The 13,721-nt window shown below is 45.6% G+C and overlaps 1 protein-coding gene across 1 annotated transcript in view; it reads right to left on the bottom strand.

Annotated features, from left to right (window-relative positions):
* Positions 1-7,678: 7,678 nt before the first annotated feature.
* LOC147724769 (secreted Ly-6/uPAR-related protein 1-like) overlaps positions 7,679-13,721 on the bottom strand; it is a 37,877-nt gene continuing 31,834 nt past the window's right edge. The window contains exon 3 of the mRNA XM_086967061.1: positions 7,679-8,149. Coding sequence (XP_086823187.1) covers positions 7,908-8,149 — 242 coding nt within the window. The 3' untranslated portion in view covers positions 7,679-7,907. The remainder of the gene's footprint in view (positions 8,150-13,721) is intronic.

Below are 13,721 nucleotides of genomic sequence, written 5' to 3'. Positions count from 1 at the left end.
GAAAGGCACCATATAGACTCCTGATGTGGAATATTGACTGAAAAGCATTGCTTTTGAGTAAACAAGGTACTTTGTTTCAATAAATTTAAGATTCTCTTCCCACTGCACCCATGGCTCTAGCTTTCCTGCTTTCTCTTCTCTTCTCTTTTATATCTTTGTTCAATATCATCTAATTAATATCTATGACAGACTCAAAATATGGATGTAGGTATTCGCATACGAGCCTCAATTGTTCTCTATTTTCCTCTTCCCCCTACTCATCCAGCTGAAATGTTTCTAGATTACTACATTGAAGACATTAGTGAAATGCTTGCCATGTGGCTTGAGAACCCACCTCTCAAGTTATTCTCCGGCTGTCTTTTCAGCAATCATTGTTTTAATTTAAATGTGAAATTAGGCCTATTGTTGTTTATGTCTGTATAGGTTGGTTCTTAAAATACAGGCCTATTTTTAATCATGTTTGTTGAACTTACTTTTCTCAGGTTGTACACTGAGTTTATGTAAGTGTTGTTAATCTTTGTGTGTAATTTGATGTTCCGTATTTAATATTTATTGTAAATATGTTTGTATTAACAGCCCTGAAGAAGTCCCAGAGGGACGAAACACGTCGGCTGTACGGTGTTAACAATTGAAAATAAAGACTTTTTGAAAAACAAGAAAAATATCACTTTTCCGCGATTCATTAATAATATTGTGTCTTGAAGAATATTGTGGTGCACCTTTGCGGTTGTTTTTCTGTATTTCATTCCCTAGGGAATAGGCACAGTAACGGTGGGTGCCATACAGTGTGCACACAAACCCCTAGTGTAATTTGAGGGGATTATACATTTGTTTGGGGAGAAAGGAAGTCAGGTGCTGTTAGCAGGAAGGGTCCATCGTCATGCTTTACTTCCCAGTGAAACTGTATGTTTCACTGGCCTTACTGGCGGTGTTCCCAGATGAGGGCCCTCCAAAGAGAGACAGACACCTATATATGGGAAGGGAAAGGGGCAAGGGTATCCAGGAGGGTCTTACAGGCCTGTCGATGTTGATGGTGAGTGGGGTTGCCAGAAATAAAAAAAATACTAACAGGGGGCCCAAATGCGGCTTTTCTTCGAATGGTCCATATGCACGACTAGATCCACATGGATGCAGCAGTGATGAACCACACCCTGTGAGCCCTGCCCTGGCTGACCAAACATGCAAGGTCACCAGTCTGTTACTACTCTGAGCTTCTGAAGCCGGTAATGCAGGTATGGGATTCACTCCTTATGTCGTTCCCCCCCTCCTAAAGGTCACTGTTTGGCAAATGGGACTTTATAGGGGGTTTGATTGAATGAGATGTTCATTGGGAGGAAGGGGGCTATAGGATATTCAGGGACCTGTTTCAGGGACAGAACATTGAGACCTTTCCCTGGTGCTTGCAGGAAGCCGATCAGCTGCACTACTTCCAGCTGCAGCATTGGGTTCTCAACCCCTATAGTGAAGAGTCAGCCCTCAGACCCCTGGCGGCATGCGGGAAACGTTTTGCAACTCATTGAGATAGACAACAGCCCAATGTATCAAGTGGATCAGGACCAGACCCCAACTCCCTGTAACCCAGACGTGAGGCTCACCACCTTTCCTAATCTAAACTTAGCCTGTGGATCCTGTCTGATGAATGGGGTCAAATCAGGCTCCCCGTCCAACCCCTACCTTCCAAGGATTTTTCGTATGGCCCTTCCTGGGCTAGAAAGTAGGATTCCTTCGCTACTCAACCACTCCCTGGAGGCAGGCTATTTGCCCATTAGCAGGAAGGAAGCCAGAGTCACCCCTCTTTTGAAAAAGCCTGGGGCGGATGTGGCCAACCTTAAAAACTATAGGCCCATCTCCCAGCTTCCCTTTCTGGCAAAGATTATGGAGCAACATGTCCTCACAATATTGTCATCTTTTCTTGAGGAACATAATCTATTCCAAGGGAGACAGGCAGGCTTCAGGGCCCATCACAGCACTGAACTTGTGGTGATGGCCGTGCTTGATGAGCTCAGAGTTAGAGCTGAAAATAAAGACACAAGCACACTGATTTTGTTAGATCTGTTGGCAGCATTCGACATGGTCAACCATGCACAACTCTTGCTGAGAATTGCTAATTTGGGCATCGGCGGGCTGGCTCATCAGTGGATCAAGTCCTGTCTGTCAGGAAGGTCCCAGAGGATCCAACTGGGTGACCAAATATTGAAAAGGGGTGACCCTACCTGTGGAGTCCCTCAGGGCTCAGCTCTGTCTCCTCTTCTCTTTAACGTCTATCTGCAACCACAAGTGGCAGCACTAGCCGCTACGGACTGTCAGGTATTTAATTATGCAGATGACACCCAACTTACTCTGCAAATTAATAAATTCCCGCAAGCTCTGTCTAGCGCCCAGAACAACCTCAGATACACAGTGAATTGGATGACAGCCAATTCATTAAAGGGTTTCCCAGAGAAAACTGAGATCCTTGTTTAATCTCCCCTAAGGAGAACCCCTGGAGCGACAATTTTTGGCTTCAGGAGCTTGGAATGCCCCGAGGCCAGCATATGTCATTGAAAGTCTGGGCATTAAGATAGATAGCAACCTCTCCTCAAGTGTCCTCGGTGGTGGCAACTGCCTGGGTCTAATGCGACAGTTGCAGAAGTTGGCCCTCCTGCTCTCACCTACCACTCTAAAAATGATTGTATCTGCCACGATCGTGTCCAGGTTGGACTGTGGCAATGCTTTGTACATTGGCCTCCCTGAGAAATTAATCAGCAAGATGCAGGGGATCTTGAATGATGCAGCCAGGTTGATTTTTAGGCTGCCTAGATGGGCTCATGCCGCCCCTTTGCTGCACAGGTTACATTGGCTCCCTGTAAAACAGAGAACCAAGTTTAAGGGGCTCTGTATCGCTCATAAAGCCATTTTTGGCCAAGCTCCGGGCTACATCAAGGAGCGTCTGTTGAATTATGTTCCGGAACGCACATTGCGATCATCCACAGTAGGCTTTTTGGCCCTTCCAAGAGTTAAATTGGCATCAAAAGGTGGTTGAGTATTCTCGGAGAGGAGTTGGCCTAACGGCTGAGGCGCTTGACCTCGGACCTGAGGAACTGGGTTCAAGTCTCGGTAATGACGCCAAACATCCTGTGATTCTGGGCAAATCACTTAATCTCCCTGTGCCTAACAAAAATGTATGTGTGTCCTCATGTAAAGTAACTGGTGCTATGTAAAGCGCTCTGATACCTGATTCTGGTCAAGTTCACGCTATATAAAACGCTGGAAAAAAAAAATCTCGAATCTGGAATGAATTACCAGAGAACCTTCGGAAGGACTCTGCTCTCCTTTCATTTAGGAAAAGTCTTAAGACCTATTTGTTTAGGGAAGCTCTGGCTACAGTATAATTTACTGGCCTGCATGTTACTGGGACTCTTGTGGCTACCTGAGCTTTCTCTACAAGCACTAAGAGGCCTGCAGGTGATTATGCGCTATATAAGCTACAATTAACATAACATAGCGGCCTGAAGGGCCTTATTTCCAACATTTACGTTATATTGCCTAAAGTTGGCCCCTCCATGGAGTGGCTGTACATGAAATGCTGTCAAACAGCCTTGGGGAAACAGATCCCACTTGTCCCAGTGGGAGAAGCTGTGGGGGGTATCACATCTGTGTGCAAATGCATCTGGAACCGAGAAACCAGGTACAAAATAATGATGAGACGGTATGTGACACCTGAGAAATTGCAACTTATGTATGACACAGCAGATGAGTAATGCTGGAGAGGGTGCAGCCAGGTGGGGGATATGTTACATATGTGGTGGGCATGCCCGGAACTCCAGGTTTTCTGGAAATAATCCTAAACTACATGACAAGGGTGATCAGATTGCCACTGTGACCAGACCCGGCAACACTGATTCTGAACGTAAGATCACTAGAGATTAAATGCCAATCGATGAGGGATAGGCATCTGATTACAAATATGTCCCTTGTGGCCAAAAAATTGCTTGCACTAAAATTGAATTATAACCTGATCTCTACCATGCTGGAATGGGCAGGTAGACTATCGACATTGCTAGCAATGGAGAAACTGCCTTGTGGGTTCCTAGAGATGGGACATAAGTTTGAGGAGATGTGGGGTTCCCTGATGAGCTATCTGCAAGTAAAAGACTTTGTTTATGGATGTCCCTTATCGCTGAAATCCCTATGACTCACTATGTGATTTAGGGTGTGTAGGTGGACCACTACAGCCGCGGAACTAATAATTGAGCTCCTGCATAACATCTTCTGAAATGTCCAGTACTGCAGAGGGGAAATGTTGTCACGGCCAGATTGGAATTGAGATGAACCAATGAGGCAAATTATACAATCTGTGCTGTTGATACTGTTTATGTTTTTGCATGATTGAAAATTCAATAAAACCTCTTTTGCGCAAAAAGCACTGTCAAAACCAAAAGGTGGGAACCTATTACCTTTGTCAATGCTTGTTTATTATTTTGGACTATCACATAAGGAATATAGGGTGGTCTGATTTGCATTCACAAATAACACCAAAGTCTCAATGGACAAGCTGACCTTAGTAAGAAATGTGAGTATTAGTTAAGGGGGGTGAAAACCCACCTCAATTAATAATCATACTCCTTGTCAGAGTGAAATATAAAAGTCACTAAATAAACCAGTGCTTAACCCTCTGGCAGGTTGGCACAAAAGCAGTCAGGCTTAACTTGGAGGCAATGTGTAATGTATTTATGCAGTACTCAAAAAGGAATAAAGGGAAAACACAACACGAAAAATCATACCCCAAACCAATTTCGAAAAATAAAGAGAGTATATTTTAATAAACAAAATGGCACCAAAACTGCAAAAATCCAATCATTAGAAGCAATGATATGATTTTTAAAGTTTGAACTTAAAAATAGTACTAAAAAGCACAAAGTGCTGACTGAGGTTACATGGTTGTGTTAGACAATGTTAAAGATAAGGCCGACTGTGATGGAATTTGGATTAGATACAGGGACCAGATTTATCCGTGTGGAAAGTTTACCTTTGGAATGGACCCAAAGCAGAGGTTGACGAAAGTGGGTTGCTGAACAGGGGGATCCTGGTGCAGACATAGCGGATGAAGTATGAAGTCTGTTCCCAGGAAGGCCTCGACGTCAATGGATTGCTGCTTCACATCCATTCCAATGAAACTCTCTATGCTTGATCTGAGAAACTCTTCTGAATTTCAAATATCCTTCAAGGGGGAAAACAGCGAGTTGAGGCCAACCGGCGATTCAGCGTCAACAGCTGTGCTTTCAGCAGTGGTTCCAGTTTCCAACTGTTCTCCAGGCAGAAAGTTGGAAAAAGGTTCAAAGTTACATACCTTGCAGTTTGGGGATAGGACGAATACACTCTAACACCAGCCAACGGCCCAGAAATGGGGGAACCACCACTTGGGTTTAGAAAACCACCAACAGAAGCAAGCAGAGGCAGGGTACTGGGCATGTTCAGTTGGTACTGATCAGCTGGGCAGTTGCAGCAAAAGACCTCTGGCAGCCTTTTGTGTCCCTGTAGGTCAAACAGGAGGCCAGCCAACTGACACTTGGAGTCCATTCTAGGGTCCTGGGGTAAAGGCAGGCAGGTCCAGTCTTCCTACAGAATTCAGACAGCAGGTGAGTCCTTATTCTAGTTTTTACAGGCCGAGGGGTACTGGAGCTACCATATTTATGCCCAGTGCCAGCATGTGTGTGGGTTAAACTCCTGGCATTTCCTCACCAATGGGGTACATGTTCCCAGTGGTGTCCCCACCCAGTTTTGCAGTGATTCCTGTGTGTTGTACTGTAACCTATCCCACAGTTCTCCTCTCTACTTAAAGCCAACATAACAGGACTTTTCTTTTCCTGGTCAGACCTCCCTGCTGGCTATGGAAATGGGTAAATCATCCATTGTGGTCACTCCAAACCAGCTGTGGGCTAGATCCCACCCACCACTGGGTCAAGCTGACTAGGGAGACAAGGTGAGGCACGCCTAGGTGTGAGCTACATCTGCTACTGACAGGGCAAGCTCTGGAAGGGGCTGGGCATAGACACCCAGGCCATCCTACTAAATGAGGAAAAAAGATTCTCCACACCCAAGCCTTTCCTACACTGGGAGCAATCCAAATCTTACCACAGTGGAGCCATTCACCAATCAGGGGACACTGAAACTGACAGAAAGCCACTTTGCTTCTGCAAGAAAATGACACATTTCTAAAAATTTAATTTTCTAAATAGTAATAAAAAATCTGGCTTTGCCATTAGCTTAGATATTAAATTACTATTAAAATGAGTCCTTCAATCAATTTTGCAGCTGCCCCAAACCAAAATTAAGCACTATAAGGTGTTATAATGTAACCCAATGTTTTCCTATGGGAAAGTCAGTCTTGCTACAGTGAAAAATGACTTTGGAGGTGCTTCACTGCCAGGACATGTATATCAATAAGGGCTTAGTACGATGTCGTTTGGAATTGCCTCCGACCCACACCGTCTCGGTCCCCAGAAGGACCCACCTCCGGTCGCCGGTTCCAACCACCTGATTATGATGTGACCAAACACTGTTATGTTGGATACTCACATTTCTCTATGGGAGCTTGCATTATGGCCGTAATTCAGACTCTCATAAAGAAATGGGGGTGTGTGTAAAACCCTTCACCCTGTGGCAGGCGCCCCATGGTGACTGCCACACAGTGCATGAATTTACAGGGGGGCGCCTGAGGTACCGCCTACGCCACCAAACGTAGGCCATGGAGATAAGGGTGTCCTGCTATGGGTCCCGAAAGTCACTTTCCGACAGCCTTTCCATGTCAGAAAGGCTGGCACCGAAAGGCTGTGAGAAACCGGCATTGTTATCCAGACGGCGGAAATGCTGTCCATCTGGGATTATGATGCGGTTCCGATTGGCTGAAAGACTCTGAGTACTGGTCGGAACCACATCAAAATGACCTGCCGGTTCACACTCTGACCGGCGACATCGTAATTTGCAGGTCGGACAGCAAACCATCTGGGTTGGTCAGAAAGCCTCGGGCCGCTGTCAGAAAGCTTCTAACTAGCGGTCAGAGGACTTCCGACCGACATTGTAATTGGCCCTTAAATGTACATGCCCTGATATTTGAATACTCTGTATCCTTCCTTATGGGCATTAGGGGTGACTTGTGAGAATTGAAAAAGAAGCATAGGCCTGGCAAAAGGTTTATTGTGCCATGTCAAAATAGTAATATAAAACTGCCCACACAGGCTGCAAGGGCATGTCTGAAGACATGCTGTACGGTGCTACTTCAGTGGGTGACACAATGAGTGCTGGAGCGTACTTTTAGCATTTAATTTACAGACCCTGAGTACATTTAGTAGCATTTACCAGGGACTTAAAAAGACATGAAATATGACAATTTGGTGCATACCAATTTTACCATGTTTAGAAATGGAGAGCACACACATTTCACCACTGGTTAGCAGGAGCAAAGTATGCAGTGCCCTATGGTCAACATAAGTGGTTCAGATAAAGAAGGCAAATATTTGGGGGCCACACAAGAGATGGTACTTTCCAACACTCCTGAATTTTCTCACAATCAAACACTGATGCGAAGCACTGTTGCTCTTCAACTGAAATCGTGCTGTAAAATTGCATTACATACGAGCACTCCACCAGAGCCACTGGAAAGCAGCAAATCAAGAATCAGAACTAAGAGTTGTTAACGATTCATTTTATTGGACTACAAATCACTTTTAATTTCCAAAGTCACTCAACAACTTATTGCTCTTTCATGCTTTAAAATTACTCTAATTTTGGGTACTAAAGTAATATGAATATGCAGTGAGGTCTTTTGTGAAATCAAACAAGGCTTAACATTCTCTGTGATGGGTTTGGTGGAGAGGCTTCATTGACATCGACAAAGCGTTGCACCCATAGGCAATATTTTCTCCATCTTATAGCTCAAGCTTTAGCAGGGCGCTGATGGCAACGCACACCGAAATGGCCCCTGCTATGGAGCTGATTTTGACACTACTCGCCCCATTGCCGAAGTCAAAGTTGTCACCGATGCTCAGGTCATTGCACAGGTCCTGGCTGCAGCAGTCTTGGGTGGCGTTAGTTGAAGCTCCATCAGGTTCTGGTATATCGCATGATGGGGCGCACATCTTCGTGACCACAGGAATGTCAAAAAGATCCACTGAAACGAAGAAAGGTTCCATAGTTAGTGCACCCAACTCCAGACCACTAATACCGTTTATGCAATAGGTATGAAAGTGTATCAATAGGATTTCTATGTCTATATGGACAATTGAGAAGACTATGGCATTATGTGCTTGGTTGGATGAACAACTCAGCTGGGACCTAGATTCAATTTTATCTTAAGCATGTAGGTTTGAAAAGCAATTTTTGTCATGCTCAAATAGTAATCCTATTGGAACAATTCAATTAACACCACTGAAAGAAAACAGTTTGACGTAGAGGAAAAATGTAAAATCTGTCTTGCACATGACCAGTAGTTCAAGAAGAAGCAGGGTGTTTTGAATCAATGGGGTATCTGTTCTTCCACACCCTGCATTTTCTTATTGAAGGTTGCCACGGATGTCACTGGAACTCCTAGAAAAATCTAATAAGAGATTTTGCTCTAAAACTGGCAAATGTCCTTCACTCAGCGGCTGCTCCTCCGCTAAGGCGGAGGAGCATCGCCCGCTGCTTTAAAGCAGTGCAAAGGAAACAATTATATGATAATAACAGAATGTTATTACCATTTTATTTTTTGTACTGCAGTTGGAGCCAGGGTAGGGCGGGGTGGGCCTGGGCTCCTGTGACCCAGAGGGAGGAGGGAGTATAGCTGCTGCATCTTAAGTGCGTATGGAGGTTTGACCAGCCGTCTCCGGCCAGCTAAACCGTCATGCTCACTTTGCATGTTCTCTACCACCTGTATTGCACAGCCTGGGTGGAGGCCATCACCGCCTCCGACTCCCTCTCTGAACGCCCGAACCACGGCGCTCAGACCAATCACAACGCTGTTGTAACACAGTATTGTGATTGCCCAGGGAAGTTTTCTTTCTTTTCCTAACCCCCTCACCTTCCCCTGCCATCCTGCTACCATTTTGCCTACCAGTGGCCACTGCCTTTACTCAACCATATATGCAAAAGTCTAGAAGTTGTAATGGCCACTTTTTTTTGCCAGCCTGTTTATCAATGTAGAAAATTCGGGTACCCTTTAAAATGGGAAACCCCTTACCCATTAATTCAGAAACATAAGTGCACCAGGACAAGTAGATTGTTCTGTGGTTGTTCATTGTAAATCACATTCAGAATCTAGTTAAGTACTAGCTGTGAAATGAGGTTTGAAACTCGTATCGTCTCTTGATTTCCCCAAAATTTATTTGCGGTTATGAACGATCATGATAAAGAAACTTTTGTTGTGCACAGCCTGTGCATAACAAAAGTTTCTTTATCATTTCACAGCTAGTACTTAACGATATTCTGAATTTGATTTACAACGAACAACTACAGAACAAACTAGTTGTCCTGGTTCACTTCTTACCTTTACTCGATCATGAATCATTTCATACTTTTACCAAGAAATGTGGACATGATCCCACTAGTGGTCTAATAATTTAATTATGTCTCAATCGATATTTTCACAAATTCTCTGAATGTCTAAATTCTCTCCATCTCCAATACTAGCTACAATATGGTGATTAACTGCATTCAAAGATGCTTGAATCTCAGTGATAGTTTATATACAGGGCTCATTTTTTTATGTTATTTCTTTCTTTAACATTTATGCTGTATTTATCCATATTTATTTTTTGTCTATCTTGTTGGTATTTATCCATATTTATTTTGTGTTTTGAGAATAATTGGAGTCGTAAAATTGTATATATCCACATTTATTTAACTCTTAGATGTGCATTTGTGCATGTGCATCTTTTGTGTTTTAGCAAATTGAGTAGACACAAATAAAAAAATACTACACCCACAGATGCATATTAGCATTATACTACAATATCCGGCAACCATTACACGCTCCGACTAAGCGTTAGCAGACAGCCACAGCTGTGTTCTATAGATGGCATTACCCGCCCGTCCTAATTTTGGACGCATCCTTGATATCCTGCTGAAAAACTACCATCTTGGTCTGTTTCACTACTTAACCCGACTAGGACCGGGTTGGAAGTATCACCGGTCCCCCGATACCGCTTTGTCTCACAAGAGATCAGCCCTGAAGAGTCACGGTTAAATATCCGTTGACGAAATGCGTGTCGGTTGGCCATTTTCCCTGGTTGATCTCCTTCTGATAGGAGCATCAGTAGTGAAAAGAAATAAAAATCTTTGAGAGAATACATACTGGTGACGATCTTATCCTTTTTGTTTGAAAGTATGTGATACACTTCACAATATCTTACCTAATTTTGTGTGCTCTGGACTTGCCTTGATACTACAAATATATGTTGATATATGTGTTGGACGTGGCCATGATGTCAGGCAGCTGAGATTTGTTTTGGTCTCTCAGCTCCCCACTGTCGGACTGGTCGCTCAGAGCCCTACAGCCCGTGTTGGAGCCCCTACCAGAATGCTGCTACCCTGGTGCTTCCTCGGGGGCAGAGATAGCCAGAGCTTGAGCCTAGATTCACCTGCATTTTGGCCTGCTTGATCTCTCGGATGGTGCGAGGCCTGGGAGAGTCGGAGGCCTAGAGATCAAGGTACTGGAGGGTCGGGGAGTCCCCTGACCACTCCACCACACCCGGCCCATCCAGAGCACTGCTTCCTCCTCCGTCGACAATACCGGACTGCAGCCACCAATCCAGCCCTGAAGGCGGTCGCACGCTAAGCCACCTGGTGTGCTCGGACAGTGCTGCTACAGAAGTAGAGCCGTGGAAGTGGCCTGGGGACTTGGCTTCCCTGCAGGAGGCTGTGCTTGTGATCAGGGCTGAGTGCTACGTACTGGTCGCCATTGGCCTGGTTCTCTCCAGGGGCAGACCGGAGCTCATGATGGTGGACTTGATGTGGAGCGGTGGTGAGAGTGCATGCTGAGGCCTGGTGATGAGCCCAGGTGTCACTGGCCATCGTGACGGGTCTGCATCCCTGGGGCACAGCCCCCCTTCCTTTCCATGGAAAGCCCCATGCGACTGAAGGTTTGGGAGCTGTGCAGCCGCCTAACCCAGCCAGATTGACATCCACAGTGTGAAAGACAGTTAGGTGAGAGGCGCCCGGGGGAGGTCAATCTGGGCCTTCTGCAGAAACTTCCTGGTTGGGCTGAGTTTGAGATCTTTGTACTCCCACACTCTTTCTCCCTCCTGGGATGAGCGGAGGGAGAGAGCCCTTTGTGCGGAGGCAGCAAGGTGGGTGAGGGAGGCCTAGATGGTATTTAGAGGTCCACACACCCACTATTCCAAAATTACACATTTTATACCTTTGCGCTCAAAACTTTTGCTAGATTGGACTACTCCCTAGATGTGCCTGAGGGCTCCTCTATAGTCCAGACCATGGGTATGGAACTTTGCTCGCTCTCCCATCACTCTGACATGATAGTCGCCCTCAAGGTTCTGCCCCCTAGCTGATCCTCTTGAACCTGGTGTCTCCATGAAGCCTTAATACAACAGCCTGAGAATGTTGAGCAACTTACCAAGGCGAAGAAGGAATACTTAGCTATCAATGATACTTCTAATACTGCAATCACTACCTTGTGGGATACTTTAAAGACTGTCATAAGAGCGGGCTAATTGCAATCTCAGCCACAGACAATAAGCTATATCGGAACATGAGGGAACGCTAGTCCCATCAAGCTTTAGAACTTGAGCCTGTCCATAAGAGGACTGGTGCTCCCAGTATTAGGAGGCCACTAGAGGCGGCCCCTGCTCAACTAGAGGGTATTAATATGGACAGGGCAGAATTTGCAGCACTCTGCCTCATCACCGGTATTACATTGGAGGTGATAGCAGCAGCCATCTCCTAGCCAATAGGTTGAGTATCCAGTGTCGGGAGACTGGGGTCCCAGTGGTGAGCGACTTAATGGTTGGGAGTGAACGGATGACCCACATATAGTAGAAACCTTTTAAGATTTCTACCAAAACCTCAATGCAGCATGGCAACTGCCAGTGGACGCCCCAACTGCATGCCATCAAGAACTCACACTTCACCTCTTACCAGGTCTTATAGACCTGGGCCAAGAATGATTTGTGCACCAACAGCAATGTAGCGATGATACAAGACAGATTCTTCACCTCATCGATAAAGCACAACGGTATGACCAAGAGCGAATGGTACTCGCCATAGACGCTGAGAAATCATTTGATACAGTTCACTGGCTGTACCTAGTGGCCCCTCTTAACACTTTGAGCTTGGGGACCACTTCAGTGGATAAATCGTTAGCAGCTATAACCAACCTACTGTGGTGGGTTGGGTGAACGGACACTCCTATGCTATGTTCCCCTTAGTAGAGGTATATGGCAGGGGTGCCCTTTGTTACCCCAGCTCTTTGTTCTATATATGGCGCATAGAGCTCTGACCAATCCTAACATACGAGGGATCCTATTCAGGAGAGAGCATCATACTATTAGCCTACACACAGGTGACCCCAGAGGTTCCCTCCACTTCCCTACCTGCCTTTCTAGATGAATTGGATGCATTTTGCCAGACAGCAGATTTTAAAGTGAATATCCACAAGTCACAAGACGTTAATCTGCCCCTTCGACCACATACGTTGGACACCTTACAACAGACCTTTCCCATTCAGTGGGCAACAGCATTTATTCCCTATCTTGGGCTCCATATTATACCTGATCCTGCCAACAGTGGCTCTTAACTACCAGAATTTAACCCGGCAGATCAAGTCAAACGTACATCGATGGTGATTCTCTCCAGGATTGGGTGCATTGCTGCTGGTAAGATGGCTATTCTCCCCTAAGTTTCAGTCCCTTTTTCAAGTTCTCCTGGCCGAGCCACCTTCTGGGACACTACGATCCCTTCAAAAGGAGCTCAACTGATTTGTGTGAGCTGATAAAAATAACAGTTTGCTCAGGGATCCAAGTTACAGACCCCCAATTGAAGGAGGTCTAGGGACCCCAAAACTTTAGGGCTACTATCAGGCTGCCCAACTCAAAGCCTTTGTGGAGAGGTCTCATGAGGAGTCTGAGAAGCACTGGCTTTTCATAGATAAGGACTTAGTGGGGCAGGCCTTGTGGAGAATTCCTTTGCTCCCCCAACATGCTCAACCCAAGAGCCTCTACCTTTCGCCCATCACTAAATCTTCTCTTGATGCCTGTGATAAATTGGCGATGCAGGAGGACCTCACCTCCTTTCCCTCTCCCCTGATGCCCATAGGTGGAAACCCAGACTTCACTCCGGTGTTGAATGACCCCGTGTTTCACCTCAGCAACCAAGTGGGTCTATCGGCCATCTGTTTATCAGGAGGGGCCTGCCACCTTTGAGTCCCTGAGCACAAAAGATGCTTTGCCGGAGTCAGAGCATTGGCATTACTTCCAGATCCACCACTGGGTGACAAAACCACCTATCTGCCTTGTAGCACAGTGCCAACTCCCCCACCTTTTGTGCGTTGATTGCCCTCTAGGACATCCAAAGACCGACTCATCTCTGAGTTACATCGCTTAATAAGCACCGTGGCTACCCCATCCAAATATACTAGCCAGAAACTATAGCAGTTGGAAATAGGTCTAGAGCTGACGCTGAAAGAATGAGGGAATGTCTACTAATATCTAGGTATGTCACCTGCAATATGGCAAGTATTGAAATGGCTACAA

The sequence above is a fragment of the Lissotriton vulgaris genome, chromosome 4_1 (assembly GCF_964263255.1).
Source record: "Lissotriton vulgaris chromosome 4_1, aLisVul1.2, whole genome shotgun sequence".
NCBI classification, from domain to species: Eukaryota; Metazoa; Chordata; class Amphibia; order Caudata; family Salamandridae; genus Lissotriton; species Lissotriton vulgaris.
The sequence above is the reverse complement of the archived record's forward strand: the minus strand, read 5'-3'. Positions and strand labels throughout refer to the sequence as shown.